Source organism: Xiphias gladius, chromosome 1, assembly GCF_016859285.1.
Source record: "Xiphias gladius isolate SHS-SW01 ecotype Sanya breed wild chromosome 1, ASM1685928v1, whole genome shotgun sequence".
NCBI classification, from domain to species: Eukaryota; Metazoa; Chordata; class Actinopteri; order Istiophoriformes; family Xiphiidae; genus Xiphias; species Xiphias gladius.
In genome coordinates this window covers 5,481,309-5,501,135 of record NC_053400.1, presented here as the reverse complement: position 1 = coordinate 5,501,135, position 19,827 = coordinate 5,481,309, and the positions used below count along the sequence as shown (strand labels likewise).

Genomic DNA, 19,827 nt, shown 5'->3' with positions numbered 1-19,827 from the left:
AGCCCGGCTAACAAGATTCCACTTTTTGAGTGGACTACATCTTAACACAATGGGTCCTCCCAAATACTAAATATTGTAAAGAGACAGACGGCTTAAAACAAGCTGATATGTAACGCTCTGTTTACTTGTTAAAAAGGGGGAAAAAAATGGTAGGATAGTAGGATTTACAGTCTGACATGCTACAGTCAGTAGCACACAGCACTTCTCCTAACTGAGCACCCAGAGGCTCCAGGCTTAGATGCTGTTTCTGCAAATATGTCCAAAACCAGTTTTGTCCTCTTGTGAAATATGGACAAATTTGCACAGTAGCTGCAGTATCATAATAATTGACCAAACTGAACTGACCAAATGGATCATTTTCCTCATAGACCACAATTGTAAAAAAGACACCTATAAAACTGCTGACAGGACACCTGGAACTGCAAAGAAAGTCAACTTTTACTCTTTGTATTATGGACTTTCAATCCATCAAGGTTTTACATTTGTTAAACTTTTTTTATGAGTCTATAAAAGACTATGGATTGAGTGGGACTGTGCAGGAAGGGCCACAGGGACAATCAGTAATGGGCATGTGCAGTAGGCCACACAATATGGAAATAAACCCAGAAGATAAAAAGAAAAAATGTCTTGAAAAATTTTCATTTAACTAAATGGGCGCCATTTTGGAGTCTGGTACCCAGCTATTATAATACATCCATGGAACTAACCCTTAAAGTATTTGGTCCTTCCAGCCATACCTGCGTAGTGGTTAAAAAGTCGACACAGTCCAGGGTGTATATGATGAGAGCCTGAACAAGTAGGATGAACTGGTTGAACTGCCATGTCAGACAGAAGCAGAACGTTGTCACATACATCAACCACACCATCACCTTCTGTATAGGAAAACACACATACACAGGGGTTAGATTCTTGAGCTGGATGCTAATGGCTTGTAAAGTCATTCCTGCTGTGCTGTTAGCTCTCTTAAAGTACAGATAGATTGGGTGTGGCAGGTCACGGCCAATCTATGTAGTGAGGATGGTCAATAGCTTTGATTTGTGTGTGTACCTGCTGTAAGGCGGTGAGCTGAGGCCTGAGGTAACAGGTGATAGCAGTGACCTGTAGCGCTAGGAAGGGCAAAGACCAGTTCTCTCTGAGGGAGATGGTGAACTCCACACGCGTGGTATCTACCCTGAAAGGGGGGGGAGAGTGGGAGCAAAGGAGGGATGGAGTAATAGGTGGATGGTAGTAATCAATTTTAAATACTGATGTAGAATCACAACTAAGGGCTAAACAGTGTCAAGCACACTGCACTGGCTTTTTGTCTGTTTGCAACTTCCTGTGGTTTGTGTGTTGATGGGGCAAGACAATCAGAGGTATCAGTTAAGATAAGGTGTCAACAGCTGATTCACTGATGGCTACTGTAATAGCAAGGAAAAGTAATAATGTAATTTACTTTAAGAAAAGTACATTGTTACATACAAAGTTCCTTTGAGTTTCAACTGAAATACTAATATGCTTCAAACTCAGCAGCAGCACTTTGTGTAACTTTTCTATAGCTGTAAAACTCTCTGACCGCAGAAATCAAACCTGTCTATTGATCCAAAAGGACAGCAGAGAAAATGCCAGCAGGGTTTCTGAACTTATTCCAACTATTGGCACATTTCCAAAAACAAATCACACTAAAGACAACTAGAAAGGTCTCCGTGCCCTCTAGACAGACAGTAACTAACATTTTGGGAAAAGTAATTCACTTTCTTGCCAAGAGTTAAATGAGAAGATTGATACTGATATAATATAATAAAGGCTGAAAGTGGGTAAAAGGTTAGCCTGACTCTGTCAAAAAAAAATAGAAAGATAAGCCTGCCAGCAGCCACTAATTTTGACTAAATAACAAGTTATCTTATTTATTTAATCCAAAAACAAACAGAAATGCAAAAACGACAAGTTGTGGTTTTACATGGATTAACATGCTGCAAAATTGTTTTGGCAGCATCGAGGAAGCCTGTTTTCGTTGGATTTCACCCACAGAAATGCTGTTGTTACTACAAAATAACACAGAAACATGCTAATTTCCAGTCTGACAGAATACTCCAGACAGGCCACAGGTTCAGCACCTGTACAGTAGATCAAGTCCTTAACCCATTTAGTACAGCAACTGAGTCATCTCTTACTCCACTAATACTACTTAGTGCTGTTACCAGTAATAGCGCCAAGCGCTCAACAGCCGTCCATCTTTTTGAAAAGTTTGCTGGTGGTTGAGTGCACATATTAAAAATGAGAACAGGACACCTTATCTGATTTTTCTCCCGAGTGATGAATCGGATTGATTGTATTTATAAGGGAAAAACCTGTCCCATGTAACTGAAGCCAGTGTCATTTACCACATCAAACTGAGCCCTTAACCCCGTTCACACTACATGAGACCAAATCATTAAGAATCCATTCAAGTTTCTCATCAGTTATGGCATATACCGATTTCTGCTGCCCAATTCACACAGTCCAACAGTGTCCAAGCTGCTACAATAAAAAATGGGCAACACATCAAAGTTAAGTTTTGGCTCTCATTGAATTCATATTCTGCTCACATGATACTGCTTTGCTTGATTTGGCGCTTTGCCGGATCAGCTTCATTCCGGGGGGGATTTGCTGTTTGGGGCTACTTATTTTAATTTCCACTGAGCCATGAGGGAAAGAATCCTCAATAAAAGCACATCTTCAAAAATATTCACATCTAAGATAAAAAGCACATCTATTAAAAGTGGCTCATTCACAGAATTTTATTGTTTAAGTGATTCATTAAATAGATTTCCTTGTGCATAAGAAACCATAATTAAATTTGACCTCTGTAGCATTGCTGTCTTCAGGAGGACCATGTTCAACGCTGTATCTGTTCATTTGACTGCTCCTATACACTGTATAAAGTCTTGAAGAGTGATTCAGAAAGATATAAATATATTACACTTGGTAGCTTATGACAGTAACTTTAAAAAAGCTTAATATGACCAGCAATTTAAAGAGTGGGCAGAAAAAGCATTCAAGGAAAGTAATAATTTCAGCATAATTTTAAGAAATAATCACTAAGAATAAGCACTAAACTAAATATATATTAAAAAAGGGGGAAAGAGAGCTTGATAACATGTAAAAATGCAAAGATGTAAAATGTTAAAAATACACCACACATCCACCAATTCATGGACACAGATGGAACTGTCTTTAAAAAAATCTATCACATCCAGGATTTATAGTAAGCAGTTAGAGAGTTGATAGAAATATTGGAGAAAGTTTGGATCCTTTCATGATAATCAGACATTTCAGAAAATGACTGTGTTTAGGGAAATGGTACCTAAAGTATTCAAAAAAGACATGAGATTCCTAATAGTTGTATGGAATGCTGTAATTTGTCTGATAAAACATGCACAGGCAAAAATATATATTTGGTTAAAATACTGTAAATAGCAAGTTTAAAAAAGCCATTACGAGAAACTGGGTGAAACTAGCTCTTCAGACCCATGGTAAAAATGTAAGGGTATTTTATTTTTTATTTTTTTTGGGGGGGGCGGGGTAGCCTTTTTTATTGTCATGTTTTGTATCGTGTGCACTCCTGTCACAAAATACGGTACAACCATCTCAGGGTTTCTGCAGTCTAAAGAAGGTTTACACAGAAAGAATCGTGAGAGTTTGTGGTTTAAAACAATGCATGGCTTGTCAAGCTTGAGCTGGATGCCATCTAAAAGAAGGACCTAAAATCTCATCTTATGTTGACATTTAAATTTGCCCTAACATTTACAGAGTCAAATGCAAATCTGAAAAGGGACATAACACTCTCCCCCTTTTACTGTCTCATTCACACACATGAACGCACAGTTATTGCCCACCTGTTGAGAATGTACCAGACCCCAGTGAGCGTACCAGCCAGCCAGGACCCAGACAGGAGCCACGCTGTGAGGTACAGAGCGATCACATACACCGCTTGCAGCGAGAACACAGTGTAAATGTAGAAATACACTGGCTCTAGATATGACTGGACCACACACATACACACACACACACACACACACACACACACACACACACACACACACACACACACACACACACACAAACACACACACAAACACACACACACAGAAACACACACAGAAACACACACACAGACATAATTGGTTCATTAGGCTTTGTAAATGAACACACAGAGAGTTGACTACAGTGACAGCGACTGACTCGGGCACTCAGGATTACTGTGGCATTTTCAAAGTTTGGTCTGATATTTCATTTTTTGACATTCTTGTTATACCGTGAGACCACTGATGAAGCTAAGTAGCTGTTTCTCAGTTAACTGATATGCCAGTACAGAAACCTTTTCCTCTAGTGTGACAAGAGCAAGTGTGCCAAGCCGTTGTCAGCTAAAAGACCAAAATGCCACAGCACCTCAGTCCCCTAATATGACTGATCATTCATAGCTGTAGCTGTAACCATAACTTTGATGGTTAATAATAATAATAATAATAATAATGATAAAAAGAAGAAGAAGTGTGATATTGTCACATTTTTCAATGAATGGGAAAGCCTTATTTTAAGGGCAGAAATGACAAGAAAAGCCACAGTAACAGTCAATCATTTTGTAATAGATGGCAGTCATTACTCTAATCTTTTGTGTTTTACAAGCCTATACAGCTGACGGCTGAGTGATGTGTTACCTGTATGGGCAACAATCTGTAGAGAACACTGAGAAAGACCTCTTGGTAGATATTCATTCGCTGTAGGAGATTAATGGTCCTCTTGGATTCTGTCAAGTTGTCATGGATCAGATCTGAGAGCCCTAGGGACACACATACACACACACACACACACACACACACACACACACACACACACACACACACACAAACACTTTAAAAAAAAACACCATGGCAACATAGACTGATAACAATTATTACTGGTTTGTGACAACCAGGGAGGGAAAGGGTATGATGGTTTCTCAAAGCTCACTTTGCTCATTTATAGAGTGTGGTGCTATGAAAGAACTATCGCACTGTTTGAAATTTCTGTCAAGCACCAAACCCACAGATTGTTCTGCTTGAATTGAATTCCTTAATTGCTTAAAGCACAATGGATGTCTGAACCCATCAGTGCATTCAACCTTGAAAGCCCTAAACCATCCTTTGCTGAGTTAAAAAAAACTAAGTTCTATTATGCTGATTTTTCTCAACGAGATTTCACACCAGTAACTGAACATAAATACAGCATCCAAATATGCTACTTGTACTGTTTTTAATTCTTGTTCTATATCCTTCTTTGCAGACTTGTTTATTATTTATTTGTTTTTACTTGACTTTTTCATCATTTTGCTGTTTTTATTGCTGCATATCATTCCTGCCAGACGTGCCCTGTAGTTGTTTGTTTTATTTGACTTTTTCATCACGTTATTATTATTAGCAATGTGGTTGTTATCATATATTGTATATCCTTCTAGTCTACATGAATGTGATTTCAGGGCATTTCTTTAAAAGAGCTTAATGCTCAGACTTCTCTGAATAAACAATGGTTGATGAAATATGTCAGGGTCCCGCGGTGTTTTGTAGCAGATGGTGGCTACCTTATCTGAAGCAAGACCACCTCCACTAACATCATAAAAATGAATAACTTTATATGCAATAAGCATTAACCTTTGGGAGAAAAAGGCAGAGGAGCTACGGTATTTCACACAGAAAACATGGCACGTGCCATATATTCAGTTGTGTGTTGCTATTATTTCCTGCTGACATCCTGCAGAGAGATGAGGAAATACTTGCAAAGAACCTTTAAAACGCTTTAAGCAATATCTTTAATTTATATTAACAAAGCACCACTACTGACTACTACTGAATGATGAACCCACAGAGAATTGTCACACAATTCTGCAGTTCTCCTTAGCTCTATGCAGTGTTTTAGCATCTTTCAGCTGGTGATTGGGTTTGATGGTTTGCAACTTTACTGAATTTGTCTATTCTCATCTGTAACAGGCTGCTGTGCAAAAAAAAAAGCTCTGAAAACCCAGCACAAGATAGCAGAGCTGGTGAACATAGTGGAGCATTCAGCAGCTCGAGTCAGACATTTTCCTCAGGAGTTGGTGCGAAGCCCAACACAGCTGAAAGGAGACTATATATTGGACTGACATGTGCCACAAACACAGCTCCAAATGAATGCTAATTATTCTCCATATCTGCTGGATGTGTCAATAGGCAACTGTTTGCTAACAAGTTCACAGTATCAACTTAAATGTGTTTATTATATGTAATACTGTAGGTTTCTGCTGCCCCCAAGTGGTCAGAAATCAGTTATTATAGGTTTATGGGATAATCCGGTTTATTATGACTTGGGTCTTGTTTTTATAGCCTCATTTCTATCATTTGTGATAACACTGTACTGACCAAAGTAATTGCTAAAATCTGGGTACATGGCAAAACTGGCACAACAAAGTCCAACAGAGAAAGCAATACGAGCGGTCAGTCGGCAGACATGGCGTCTACAAATCAATAGATTAGCCAGATTATTTTACCATGTGAAACTGAAATTGAACACGCCCGAAATGATGATAATAATCTTGTTGCACAAGAAAAAATACTCTGAGTAAGACTACAGCAAGCACAGTGGGTCAAAGTTGAAGCAGCAAGTCAGTTTGTAAACTGTGATGGTTCTAATTTTAGCATTCAGCCTTGTTCTCTCGTCCAAATAAAATTGTTTAAATTGGGGCTTTGTTTACAACCTGCCTGACTGTTAGACTGCTCGTGCTTCTTGCCCTGTCTGACTTCTTTTCAGTGATGTCGCTGCATCCCCCCATCTCCCCCCATCTCATTCCCCCATCTCAGCAATTACTTGGGTGAGATCAGTGGTATTATTACAGATCGGGACGGTGGCAACAACTACTAAAATAGACCCAAGCTGCAATAAACCACAATTATTCTTTAACAATGGCATTATCCTTCCATGCAAAAAGACTGGTAGTGACACACACTGGTGTCATTATTCTAAATTGGGCACTAGTATCATTACTATGCATTTCATTTGACTGAAACAAAGTGTGACACCAAAGTAGCAGCAGAGAGCTGAGTTTCTACTGCAGGCTGGGAAGTGTCAGCCCGATCCCGGCTGTGTTCTTGATCCTAGTAAGACCATAAAAACCAGCACTGTTTTCAATAAACAATGCACACATTACCACCCACACACACACATACAACCCACTCCCCTTCATTCATTTGTTTTTATCTCTTTCTTCCGAGATGTCAATTTTGCTTTATCCCTCTTCTTTCCTCCCTCACGGATTCCTCTTACCTACCTTAGCTCCTCTGTCCTTCCCCTCTGTCCTTACACCTTTCCTCTCATCCCTGCTTCTGTATCTTTCCTTTTTCTCCATTTATGTCTCCTTCTATCCTTTCTCTTCCATTTTTGCTTCCTTTCTCTCAACTGACTTCTTTCCTTTCCCCCTTCAATCTTTTATTTTCCTATTTTTTCCATTATGCCATCACTCCATTCTTCCTTCCATCCCTACTTCTTCATCCACCCTCTCTTACCCTCAAAGCTTAAAACTACTGTAGTTTCTGCATGTCAAGCCGTTCTGCTGTCCCTCATGCTTTTAAAACAGGTCTGACAGGAAAAGAAGCAAACACAGTTAGACAGAGATGGAGGTCAACCAGTTCCACAATTGACTACCTGACAGCTCAGTTATTTGCCTTAGTGGAAAATTAGGCCTGTTTCCTATGAGGAATTTTACATGATAATGGGAACAAAATAATTAGACTACTTTCACACAGAACAGACTGTGCATCAGGAGAAACTGCAGTAATTTGTTTGGTCTGGTTAGAAAATGAAGGGAAAAAAGGTTATTTTCTCGTAGGTGCAGGTAGAGGCAGTCATTTGGTGTCTCAACCCATGTTTAAAAAAAATTGGTAATTTTATCAAGATTGGCCATTTTGAGATATTATAAGATGTTTATAGCCATAGTTGTTTAACAAAATTACAATGATCAAAATATTAATGAAATGCTGGTTTCTGTGATTGTATACTGCCATTGTCTTGCTGTGACCCTAACTGATTGTTTGATGAGCCCTGCTTGCAATAGTTACTGTTGCTATGCCTGTTAAGTTTTAGTTCTCTTACGGCACACATGTAGTTCAGTAAATTTTTGAAACAATGGTCCTTGATTTCAGGCAAAGGCAGACAAAAGTAGGCTTTTCATTTCTAGCCACTGGCCATCGATTTTGCCAGCTGAAAAAACAGCTGTCAAAGGCAGATTTTATCAGCTGTACATAGCTACCTAATTGGTTTTCAACCAACTAATGCAGCAAGCTGACTCATTTTAAAAGAAGAATCTTGTAAAAAGGTAAATATGTTTGACAGCTAGATAGACTATATCATGCAAAAACACTGGGGCTAAATCTGCATTTCCCAAAAAGACAGCTTCCTCACCAGCTGACGATGCATGTAGAAGACATGGATATAGCATTTTACGTATGATAAGGGACAATGTAAGATCAGACTATGAGTGTTACAAAAGAAAAAGCATTTAGGATGAGGACGAACAAATATGTGTTTGGCAAACATAATGCTTTCTCAGGTCATGTTGACTGGAGTTGCAGGGATATTTACTCTCCTCAAATCATAAAAGGCAGTAGAGAGTTTCTTACATTAACTCTGATAGCATCAATTCATCACAGTAAGGAAATACTTGCTGAACAGTGCTAGTCATGATCAGGGCTTTTTTAAAACCTGTAACCTGACAATATAGTGTTTAAGTTGATAATAGGTTTCTCGGCCTTAGAAATATAGGTTACTACTGTAGGAAGAAGATAGAAAAATGGCGTATCACCAGAAACATAGTGCATACCTTCCTGTATGGATGGGGCCTTCAGCATTTGCTTGTAGTATGAGTAGTACAGTCCACACTCTGTCCGAAACGAAATTTCCCGCTCCATTTCCTGAAAGGAAAAAGGGGAATTGGGTTGTATGAAACCAGGCACATCTTTCTTTATAACATGTGAAAAAAAAATTAACTGGCAAGACATGACGGAAACATGGAGGATCGGGGCAAAGCAGCTAATACACCCAGAATCCTCAACAGTAAGACAGGTAACACACGTGTGTGTGTGTGTGTGTGTGTGTGTGTGTATATGTGTGTGGAGGATGTCTTCCCAAGAGATTTCTTGCCTGCTATGCATGATTACTGTTCCATTGGAGGGTAAAAAGAGAGAGCAAACAGTGGACAGCCAGGTGCAAATGTTAGTATCATGTTCAGTCTGTAAATAGGTTTTACAGCTACGCTTGACTAAAGAGAAATTCTTTGACTATACTGATAGATTTCTTGGCATATCAGCTATGTGATTTAACTCAGAGTCTGTCAAGTTGTTTCCCCAGATTTATTGGCCCCCCGCACAGATAAATACATTCATTCCCATCGATCTTGAAATCTGCTTATTGAAAAACCTAGCATATTTCTGAGTATGATTATGGTGCCATTTATGAGATCCTTTTTCCAGTAGTGACTTATGATTAATAGCTCATCCTTCATTGAAAGAAGACCAGAATAATAACTAATGGCCACAAAAATTGATACAACACTGATACTTTGACTAAATGACTGAAAAGCCCTACAGATTTCCATTTGCATTGCAACTGAAGCTATTATGCTGAAAAATACACAAACCCACTATTTAAATAAACTTTTCATGTAAACATTCCCTAAAATGTCACTTTGTAGCCCTAAAGCCACATCTCCATGACTTAATAGGAACTGAGGGCTGATTTTCATAAGCCTGACTATTTGATTCCAGTCCTTGGTTTCCTGCAGATCATCATACCCAGTCTGTAGTTACCTGACAACAGAGTAACTTCTTCACTAAAAATAACGAGACTGACAATGTGAGCACAGTGACAGTGATGAGTTGAGTTTTCACACTTAGAACCCTCCATAGCTATGGTCCAGCCACACAGGTGTTCACTTAACTTGCTTAATTGGACATTTCCACAGGACACAAGAAGTGGGCATGTACAGACTTGTGCTTAACTCTCCCTGACTCTGATTAAATTTGCGACACCTATTAGAGTAGGAAAATGTACACCTTTTAGGTTTAGTGACCTCAGCAAACTCCCAGCATAGCTCCATCTACATTCTCATGCGGTTTTAATGCTGTGGCTGATCGGTGTATACTGTATATATGTGCAGTGTGCTGTGTTTAAGGTTCAAATTAAAACAGTATCAATAATACAAGTATTAACTCCTACCATGAGCTGAGAGAACCACAGCAGATTCTCGTGTATGGTGTTAACGCACCAGGCCTGAGTCAGTGCCAGCAGCCCAGCCAGTAACAGCCCTGCTGCCATGGAAACACACTGTCGCCAAGGCCCCCGGGGTAGAATGCTTGAACCGGAACAAGTACCTGATCCTCCAAACAGAGCAGCCTCCCCTCTACCCCCCTCGTGTGTGACATTAGATCTTCCTGTCCCCCGCACTGAGTTACTGCTGCATCTCCCTTCAGATGGTGCATCTTGTGAAAGGCTCAAATTATGTTCTAGCTCATTCAGCTTAACTCTCTTCCGAAGCTCCATTGCCTGAGAAAACAGAGATTATCAATAAGTTCTTGGATGCTTTGATGAGCTGAATCCAGGTAGATAAACAGCATGCTCCTGGGTTGAGCTATAGAACTGATCCAAATCCATTACAGTAATAAACGTAAATGCAGTGTGTTTCTCTTTTCTTGAAGTCAGTCCAAATAAATTAGCTTTTTAATCGCTTCAAGTTCCTTGCCAAAGGAAATATGCAAAAGCTTTCTCAGAGGGAAAGAGCAGCTAGTTTCCTTCCCAATCCTTCTTTTGAGTTTGCCTGAGGCAAAACAAGCCTTGGCTTTTCTCCAAGAACTCTGATGAGATGGCTAATCCTCCGTATAAATTAAGGTCAAAGAGAATAAGCCTAGTTAACAAGTTCACACATTGCTCATTACCCTGAAAGCTCGTTCATTTCTCCGAAGGCACCAACCCTCTTCTGCTTCTCTCTGTTACCATTTCCTCTTTATGGGTCTTTGAATATATCCTATCTCTCTGATGTGGTGCTTGAAGAATCCAAGGTCGGTCCAGTATTGGCCTTGCTTCGTCTTTCCTCTACTTTATGTCTTCCAGAGTCTAAACATGGACGACCTCCGCCTCCCCTCGACTCCAACAGAAACTTCAAAACAAAACGCAATCTCTCTCGACAAATCAGCTACTAAGTATGAAGACAGAAACAAAGAAAGACTGAGCTACAGTAAGTCTGCAAACAACAGGATGGGCCATGGATAACTGGAGCAGCCAGAGGGAGGGAAAGAAAAGACAGTTGACTACTGGTGACCTCTTGTCTATAAAAACACACACACACACACACACACACACATACAGGAAAAGAATAAGATGGGTGGGGGAGGAGATCAGTGAGGGGAACATGTTGGAACATCATGCGGAAAACGTGGGGAACATTTGTCAGAGGGTTTGTGGATCTGGAACCAGCTTCAAGCTGTGAGCACATGCCTGAAAAACTCCACTAGGCACTGGGACCAACATGAACATGACATCACATCTGATGAATTAAAGAGGCCAGATTAAGCCAGCTGTCTGACTGCATACGTAAGAGGAGGACTTGTGATAATAAGCATTGTAAGGGTGTGCATAAAAGAGAGAAATACCAAACGAACAAGAAGAACACACTGGGTGAGGAAACCACGTGAGATATTAAAAATGTTACCCTTTCTTCTAGACAACAAGCTCCTCCACAGGCTGCCAACACTAAGATGCCATCAGTAATGTAGGGTCAGGTCAACCACAAAGTACCAACACCAAGCGGGAAGGACTCCCACACTCACAAATCACTTTCCATTGTGTCTCATTGTTCTTTCCAGGAGACACTTTTAGAGAGCATGTGTGTGTCTGAGAGAGTAAGCGGAAGAGTAAAATTTGATCGGCGAGAGAGAGACAGTGGGTCTCTAAGGGCAGGAAATTAAATATATCATCTCACCGGCTGAGGGAGAAACAGCAAGCAGTTAAAGCATCAGCTGGCATAGCCACAAACTTCTGAACGGTGTGTTAGCTGTACACCATTTGCTTTGGCTTGGAATAGTGCATGTGTGTTTTTTGCTGGACAATGTAGTATGTGCTGTATGTGGACTTAGATTTAGGATTTAGAGCATGTCCACACATTGCTGGCTAAATATGAAAATTAATCTTTTCCCCCTCTGTTTTGGCCCTCTGTCCCCACTCAGCCGACAGTTCTTAAACCCCAAAACTGAGCTTTCTGAAAACTGTCTCCAGAATGGATACATCTGAAATTACTGGTATATTGTAGTGAAGAACAAAACTTATAGAAAAAAAAGCAAAAAAGCCTGGCCAGTGTTGTCATTAAGCTGTATTTATGTTTATTTTTCCAGACAACTTTGCAATCTTTGAGTAGTGATTTGATCAAAATCTCAGTGCAGCAGCAGAGAAATCACTTTCTTGCTGAGAATTACCAATCATCAAATGCCTATTTAATTCTAATTTAGTTGTCTGATTACAGAGACAGAAATTTATATAAAGGAGAACAACTAAATGATAGTAGTAGCTGTATTAAAACTCATCATAGGTAAAGAGAGGGTAAATTCTGCATCTGGAAAAAAAAAAAAAAAAGAAAACAACCGGCTGCGATGATAGGGGCATGTTGTTTCAGGTAAAAGTGAGTTTATGAAATTCAATCCAGCAAAACCAGTTTGAGTAATAGCACCATGGGGGTATCACCTCAAAAATCACTATCTTCCATCTGTACAATTGCAAGATAAACAGAAATATGCTGTTCACATTAGAAAACGAAGCTAACCGGAATATGCATTTGCACAAAGTTCATTTGCCCGAGATGATCCGGAACCTCATCCTGCACTATTACAGCAATTTCATGTTGAAAATCTCCTCAGGGTCATTAACATCGGCCCGGCAACAGCTAGAGAAGGGCATAATCACCAGCTGCACGATCTCTGTGCCACTCTTCTCTTTGGCCATGAACATGATTGTCAAATCAGCAAATGGGGAATGTAAAGGCCCCACGTCAAGATCTGGTATGCAGCAGCCCCCCATAACAGCATTCATAGGCGACCTGACAGTGACAGCAAGATCTGTCCCTGAAGACCTGTCAAGAGCCTAGGGAAAATCTTCAACAGTTCTCTGAAAGATACAGCCACACTTCAACAAACCAAGAGTGACCTGACAACCTGGCTCACTGCGATCGACAAGTCGGGGCTGCCAGGAAAGTTTAAAGCATGGATGTACCAACATCCTGCCAAAGTTAATGTGGCCCTTTCTAGTCTACGAAGCGCGTATGACAACAGTGGAGGCACTAGAGAGAACCATCAGCCAGCTGGTTGGGGCTCACATGGTCCCTATGCAGCATTGCCCTGTGTGGGCATTCCACCAAGCTGCAACTCCTCATCAGCGGCTTGTCAGAGGAGTTCAAGGTCACTCGAGCCAGGGAAGTTATGATTTACCGAGATTCCCCTGATGCTAAAGTCGCCTCGGCAGGGATCCTCGTAAAGACCAGGAGGAAGTGGCAGGCACAGGAAGCTGTTGACAGAGCGGAGGCACAGCTGCAGCACAGCTTTTTGGTTGGCAATGTGGCATTGGGGCGGGCAGGACTGGGCAGTTTTCCCAAACCACGCTACAACAAAGCCCATGGGGGAGGGAGAAGCATCAACTGATTCAAGATGAGATACGAGCAGAAGTGGAGGAAAGGCGCTACAGTCCGTAGTTTTGTGCTTTCTTGTCCCTCTCCTCTCACTTCCTGTCGCTTTCTGCAGGTATTTCTGCTCCTGGTGCTAGAGAGTCTGGATCTGTGACTGCAAACCACCTACTGCCCCCATGATCCTGCTCAACACCCACTACTTCAAATATTATGATTATTATCTATTATTATTAATTATAGTAGTATCTATAATTATTATTTAGTTTTATTAGTACTATTATTCACCCTATTATTATAATTATTAGTCTCATTATTGTTACACATGTTTCTGTTATACGTCTAGTGTGCTATTCTCTCTCTCTCTCTCTCTCTCTCTCTCTCTCTCTCCGGGGAAGACGGCCGCCCATCATGAGACAGGTTCTATTCAAGGTTTCTACCTGTTAAAAGGGAGTTTTTCCTTGCTGCTGTCGCCAAGTGCTTGGTCATGTGGGAATGTTGGTCTCGGTAAATATAACTATAAAGAGTATGGTCTAGACCTGTTCTACATGAAAAGTGAGATATAACCTCTGTTATGATTTGGTGCTATATAAATAAAATTGGATTGAATAGAATTGAGGATCGTCAGCATGTACAAACGAGTCACCTGGGCCAGGTGGGAATATGCGGAACGGCGTAAGATCACCTGGTCAGAGCTCTGGAGGGCCGAACCACTGCGCATCAAGTTTCTCATCCAATCACTCTATGACGTTCTCCCAAGCCTTGCCAATCTGCATTGCTAAGGCATGGCAGACACTCCAGCATGCCAACCTTGCCAGAAGAGAAGCAGCTTGGAGCATATCCTCAGTTGCTGCCCGAAGACAATGGGGGATGGGTGATACCGCTGGCGCCATGACCAAGTTCTAAGGTCTTTGGTGGATACAATCAGCACAGCAAAGTAGTTGGGTGCTGGGGCTTTGCTGGCCAGTCGTTACAGCGAACTCTCAAACTCCTTGGAGTTAGAGGACTGCAATGCAGAAGAGCCATTAAGAGCATCCTGGAAGCTGCGGAAAAGGCCTCACAGTGGCTTTGGATTCGGAGGTGGGAACGGTGGAGTGCTGCGTCACTTGGACACAAGTCGGGGACTGATAACCCCTGGGTGGGTCGCCCGGGCGAAGGTGTCTGATGATTAAAGACCCGAAACACCCTATGACCCCGGGTTTATCACTGATGATGTGTCCAAGTAGCACCTGAAGGTGTATTCCAGAGCTACTGGCAAACACAGCACCTTTGTTGGATGACAGCAAAAGTTGAGCTAGATTTTACTTTTTTGCCAGATGATCCTGCATTTTGTTATTGGAGCCCTTTGTGTCAAAACCTCATCTGAGTAAGCCTAGTGGTGTCACTGAAATGAACAAGGAAGCTGTGCTAATGTCTGTCTGAACACAGCCTAAGAGCCAGGTTATGCAAAGAGGCCTGGTTCATAAATGTGAACATTATTAAGAGATTTATCTGTTTTTCTGTTGTGTGAGCTTTTTAGTGTTTACAGAGATCTTTACTAAACCAGTCTGAATGCGCTAGTGTGGAATGCGCATATTGTTGTTACTCATAAAAAGCATTTTCAGATTGAGCCAGCTCTGTGTGAATGCAGTCTATGACAGAGGCTTTGATTACATTAACAGAAGGAAACATTTCACACACACACACACACACACACACACACACACACACACGTTTGCAATCTGCGATGACATCAACCAGAAGCCCTCTTATGTCGGAATATTTTGGGGAAATGTTTACCAGGCCTATAAAGTGACCTGCATTTATCATAAATGAACACATGTGTCTGCCTCTTCCCTTCACATGCACACATAAAGAGAAACAAAACAGCATAGGACCAGAAACCGTGTCCATGCGGACTCTGCTCAATTAACTGGATGTGCTGCTTTGTCTCTTTGTGACAAAAACTCACAAATTATGCAATTCAGATTGCTTCTATGTGGGTCAAGACACGCTGCGCATTTGCATGAGAAACAAATGAAGCATCTGGCTGGCACCGCCGAAGTAACTGCTAACAACTTCTGAGTCGTAGATTTTTGTGGTCCTGCCTGTTCAGTTGTTTAGTTTGATTCCTCACTCTCTCTTCTGTTCTACACAAAATGGAAAGTCTGTTCTGTAATTGGGATAATGCATCCAAATCTGAATGAATAGGTACAGATGTATCTCCCACCAGCGTGTGAAACTCAAACTTTCTAGCAAATTCTGAGAAATATGAACTCACCATTTAGACAACATTTGTATGAATTTGAGGTATTTAAACTATTTCTGACTTAAATCATTTTATACACTCTAGCTAAATACCCGCCATCACGGAAGTCTCATTAAAGCACCAAGTGGAGTTCTTCTATGGTTAGGTGTGTGTAGAGTATCTATCCCTAGGACTTCAAAATCTAGATACATGGCCCATGGCTTGATTCAAAAACAATACATATAAAACTGTAGAGGCAATAAAAAACAGAATAACAAAATAAATGAAACTACTTATGGCTTCAGTTAGTGCCTTTGGGGAGTCCAGGGCCAGTGTGCTTTTTCAAAAAACACTAGCTGCTAAAGCTACTCTCCTCAGGATGATTATTCCCCTCAGTGACTTCACCGTCAGCGCAAACATCATATTATTTGTTTTTGGTTTACGGTGCCGAAAGCATATTTCAGGAAAATATTTTAGACTTCTGCAAAAAGAGTCTGAGCCAGTTCTTCATTTTTTTCTGCATGGATTTTTTTTCCCCAAGAATGAACTGCTAAAAGTAGCTATGTGACTAGGGAATGTAGCTAGCTAAATAAGAGAAGAGTAGTGGGTCAGACTGTCGTTGGTATTGATGTAGCTCTGTCTCTGACTGGCAGTTAAACTAGACACCCCTAGCTATGGTACAAACCTCAAGAACCATTTTTTATACAAAAAGTCTTCCTACAGTATCATAATATCGTATGTAAATCACATAGCATGAGACTGGAAAAGGCCAAACAAAGATTGACTATTACTGCACCTCTAATGAGGCAAAAAAACAACACACAGCAACAGTGCTCATTTACATTCTGCCCTAGTTATGACTATGACAGGGCAATCTGTTCTGCCATGTCAACCAGCTAAATATCTGCTATGTATATCTCAGTCTCTCAGAGTGTCGTTGAAACTCTGGAAGGGGATTTAAAAATTACATCACATCTGGCAGGGCACGATGTTCTGCTGTACAACACTAAACAGACTCTAAAAAGGACTGTGTAACAACCAGTTGCCCTGGTGTTCCAGGACTTCATGTGGTTCATTTAACACGCCTGAAAATCAATCATCTGCAGTGCATGGAAAAACAATCTCCCCATTTGAGGATCAAGTGTTTATGACGTGTTTGCTGGCTATTATAGGGAGAAAACTGGATGTGGAGACGTGCCTGATTGGCATTTATACTGAAAAACATTTCCTCTTGAGATAAGCAGAAAATGTGAGTGGAATTTTTTTAGGTCTTAGAAGTTCAGACCGGGAGACATTTTCCATCTGTAAATATCCACATCTGTGATGTGGTCGATTAATCTTACACATGGATGGAAAAACCTAAGATAACCTCCATAGAAAAAAGTGTCAGAAACATCAATCTGGCCATCTCTGCTGCTTCTTAATGAGCCTTATAAAAAGAGATAAAAGAGTCCATGTGTTCTCAACATACCCAGATCTTCTTCCTGGTCTGGCACAAACCCAGTGGCAATCCCTCATCTTAAATTATCATGGAGATATACTGTCTTTAAGTTTATAGTATTTACTAATCACTGAGACATTACATATGCATTATGTACACAATCAGTGGAAAAAGGTCTTGGCAATTGATTCTCACATAATGATTCACCATAAGTATCTTTTATCATGTACCAGTTGTAAACATTCACATCTATAGTAAACAGCAACACTAATTCACTCCATTCTGTTGTGAAAACAAAGTCACAAAACCCTCTTCAAAAAAATCTGCCAATTTAAATTTGCCCTCTCAGAGGTAAACATTACATATAGTAGCTTGAGTCTCAGTTATTTCAGGAAAAGTGGGCCTTCAAAATGTGATTCCTGCTGCCATTCCATGCCTTCCTAACACTATCACACAATGTCATCCGCTCTTGGGATCGATCCTTCAGCAGATTGTCATGGTATACTGGCTCGTACTTTAATTGTTGACTAGATGTTCTTTGGTTACAGCTCTGTTGTGAAATGTACACAAAAACACCTGTACTATCTGTTCTATGTGTAAGAAACAAAACAATTGTAACTTTGAACTGTTTCATGCAGTTACAAGCAATTGTAAAAAAAAAAAACCTTTAGGCTACAGTGATCAACAAACTACATTTTCGCTGGCTGATCTTTAATAGCTGCTACTGTACCTAGTAACATTAACATCGCATCTGTTCTAATCAAGTGTCCCCGCATCAACAAAATTTAAAACAAACTAACAAACAAACAAAAAAAGAGCTGACCTAAACATTGTAACAGTGAAGGGTCTTTACCTTGATGTTGGAGAACCACAGGTCATTCTCATGTAGTGTGGCCACATAGATACAGCACAGCAGGCCAAGACCAACAGACACAGACCAACCAACAGATGTCCAAACTATTGCCCCCCACGACCAATCACCTGCAGGAACATTAACATGTCATGAAGTGAAATTTTAATAACTTTTATAAGCACTTTTATAGAATGCCTAGCCATCATTTATGTTATTCGTAGCACATGTGCTACAATGACAAGTCAAACTGTCTGCTGTAAAAAAAAAAAAAAAAAAAAAAAGGCCTATTGTGCCTCATCTGTATCTACACTGTGAAGTGTAAGTTAACAACCATTATTAATGCTATTTGTTACACCTTTATTTTTTGTTCAGTGGACAGTAGTGAAATGCAGATTATTTAAACAATATAAATGACATTCATTTCAATAACTTAAATTGAAATCTGTGGAAATGGAGAATGGGCACAAAAGGTGTAAGAGTGCAGGCTTTAACCAGCAGAGTCAGTAATGACAATTAATGGCCTTCCATTTAAACCACACTAAGAGTTCTCCTTCCTATTCTGTGCCCACAGCAGATCAGAGGTCAGGGTCAGATACAGAACACTGAACCCAGGAGCTGGAGCTGGATCTGGCTTGAGGGGACTTCAGCAGGGTGGGCTGGATGGCAAACCATGCCTGCCCCCTCCTCCACAAGGGCATTTTCCCACAGCGGCCCAGTAACCCTGTATGGAAATCAGCTGGGTGGGTGGAGGTGGCTCACTCACCACGCAGCTTCTTCTCCGGATGATGATCGGTGCAACAGTTGGACTGCTGGGACTGCAACTCTGCTGCACCGAGAGGCTGCTCCTTCCCCTTGCTGCCCTTCCTCTGACGCAGGGCTGTCATGTCGAAACTCTGTAACCAGACAGGGGCAGCGCGTCTGATTATCCGCACAGATGTGATGGCCGCATCAACAGATACCGGGGTGAAGACACTCATACACGCGGGCATTACTGCGCATCCTAAACACGCACGCGGCGCGTGCGCCGCCCGCAATCCGAGCCAACGCAAACAACGACCGGCACGACCGTTTGTTCTCCTCCAACGTGCGGAGCCTCCCGCTCAGTCAAACATTGACAGGTGGGGCGGACGGGGCCGGCCTACGGCGGCACGTCCAGGTCACGTTGCGGCCCGAGTAACGTGGAAACATCGGGTCCCATCTATCGACACCGACAGCACCGGCAAAACCCCATTAGTCCTACCGCATTCTAGCCGGATGACAGGCTACGCCAAACATACCAGCAAATGCACAAGTCCCTCATAAAATATCAGAGGGAACATTAACGTCAGTAGTGATGCGAATAGGATTAAACTCCGACTGGGTCGTAGGAATATGCTACTACGACCTTATTAAACTCAATGTGCATTTTACATAAAGGCGCGCTCCCGTTATGGACGCCAGAATTTCTTTCTGTCTTGACGACAACAAAGACTTGAGCCAGCGGTACGTGTGTTAGCCTCACCCTCCTCTACAGCAGCGGCGGGTAGGATGGTCCGACAGCTCCTCTCTACCTCCCTCTCTCTCTCTCCCTCTTTCTCCACGTCCCTCTGTCTCCCTCACTCTTTCATTTTTCTCTCATCTTT

The 19,827-nt window shown here is 41.3% G+C and overlaps 1 protein-coding gene across 4 annotated transcripts in view; it reads right to left on the bottom strand.

The window, feature by feature from the left end:
- The window catches only part of dpy19l3 (dpy-19 like C-mannosyltransferase 3), a 63,717-nt gene extending 43,890 nt beyond the window's left edge, over window positions 1-19,827 (bottom strand). The window contains exons 1-9 of one of the 4 annotated variants that reach the window (XM_040126110.1): window positions 19,707-19,827; window positions 18,969-19,098; window positions 18,206-18,333; window positions 10,240-10,566; window positions 8,846-8,936; window positions 4,680-4,801; window positions 3,858-4,003; window positions 1,048-1,171; window positions 738-872 (exon numbers count right to left, since the gene is read on the bottom strand). In XM_040126110.1, coding sequence (XP_039982044.1) covers window positions 738-872; window positions 1,048-1,171; window positions 3,858-4,003; window positions 4,680-4,801; window positions 8,846-8,936; window positions 10,240-10,566; window positions 18,206-18,333; window positions 18,969-19,089 — 1,194 coding nt within the window. In that variant the 5' untranslated portion in view covers window positions 19,090-19,098; window positions 19,707-19,827. Of the gene's footprint in view, window positions 1-737; window positions 873-1,047; window positions 1,172-3,857; window positions 4,004-4,679; window positions 4,802-8,845; window positions 8,937-10,239; window positions 10,567-10,955; window positions 11,261-18,205; window positions 18,334-18,968 lie in introns of those variants that run through there. The other 3 variants (XM_040126101.1, XM_040126119.1, XM_040126128.1) reach the window with 3 other exon arrangements.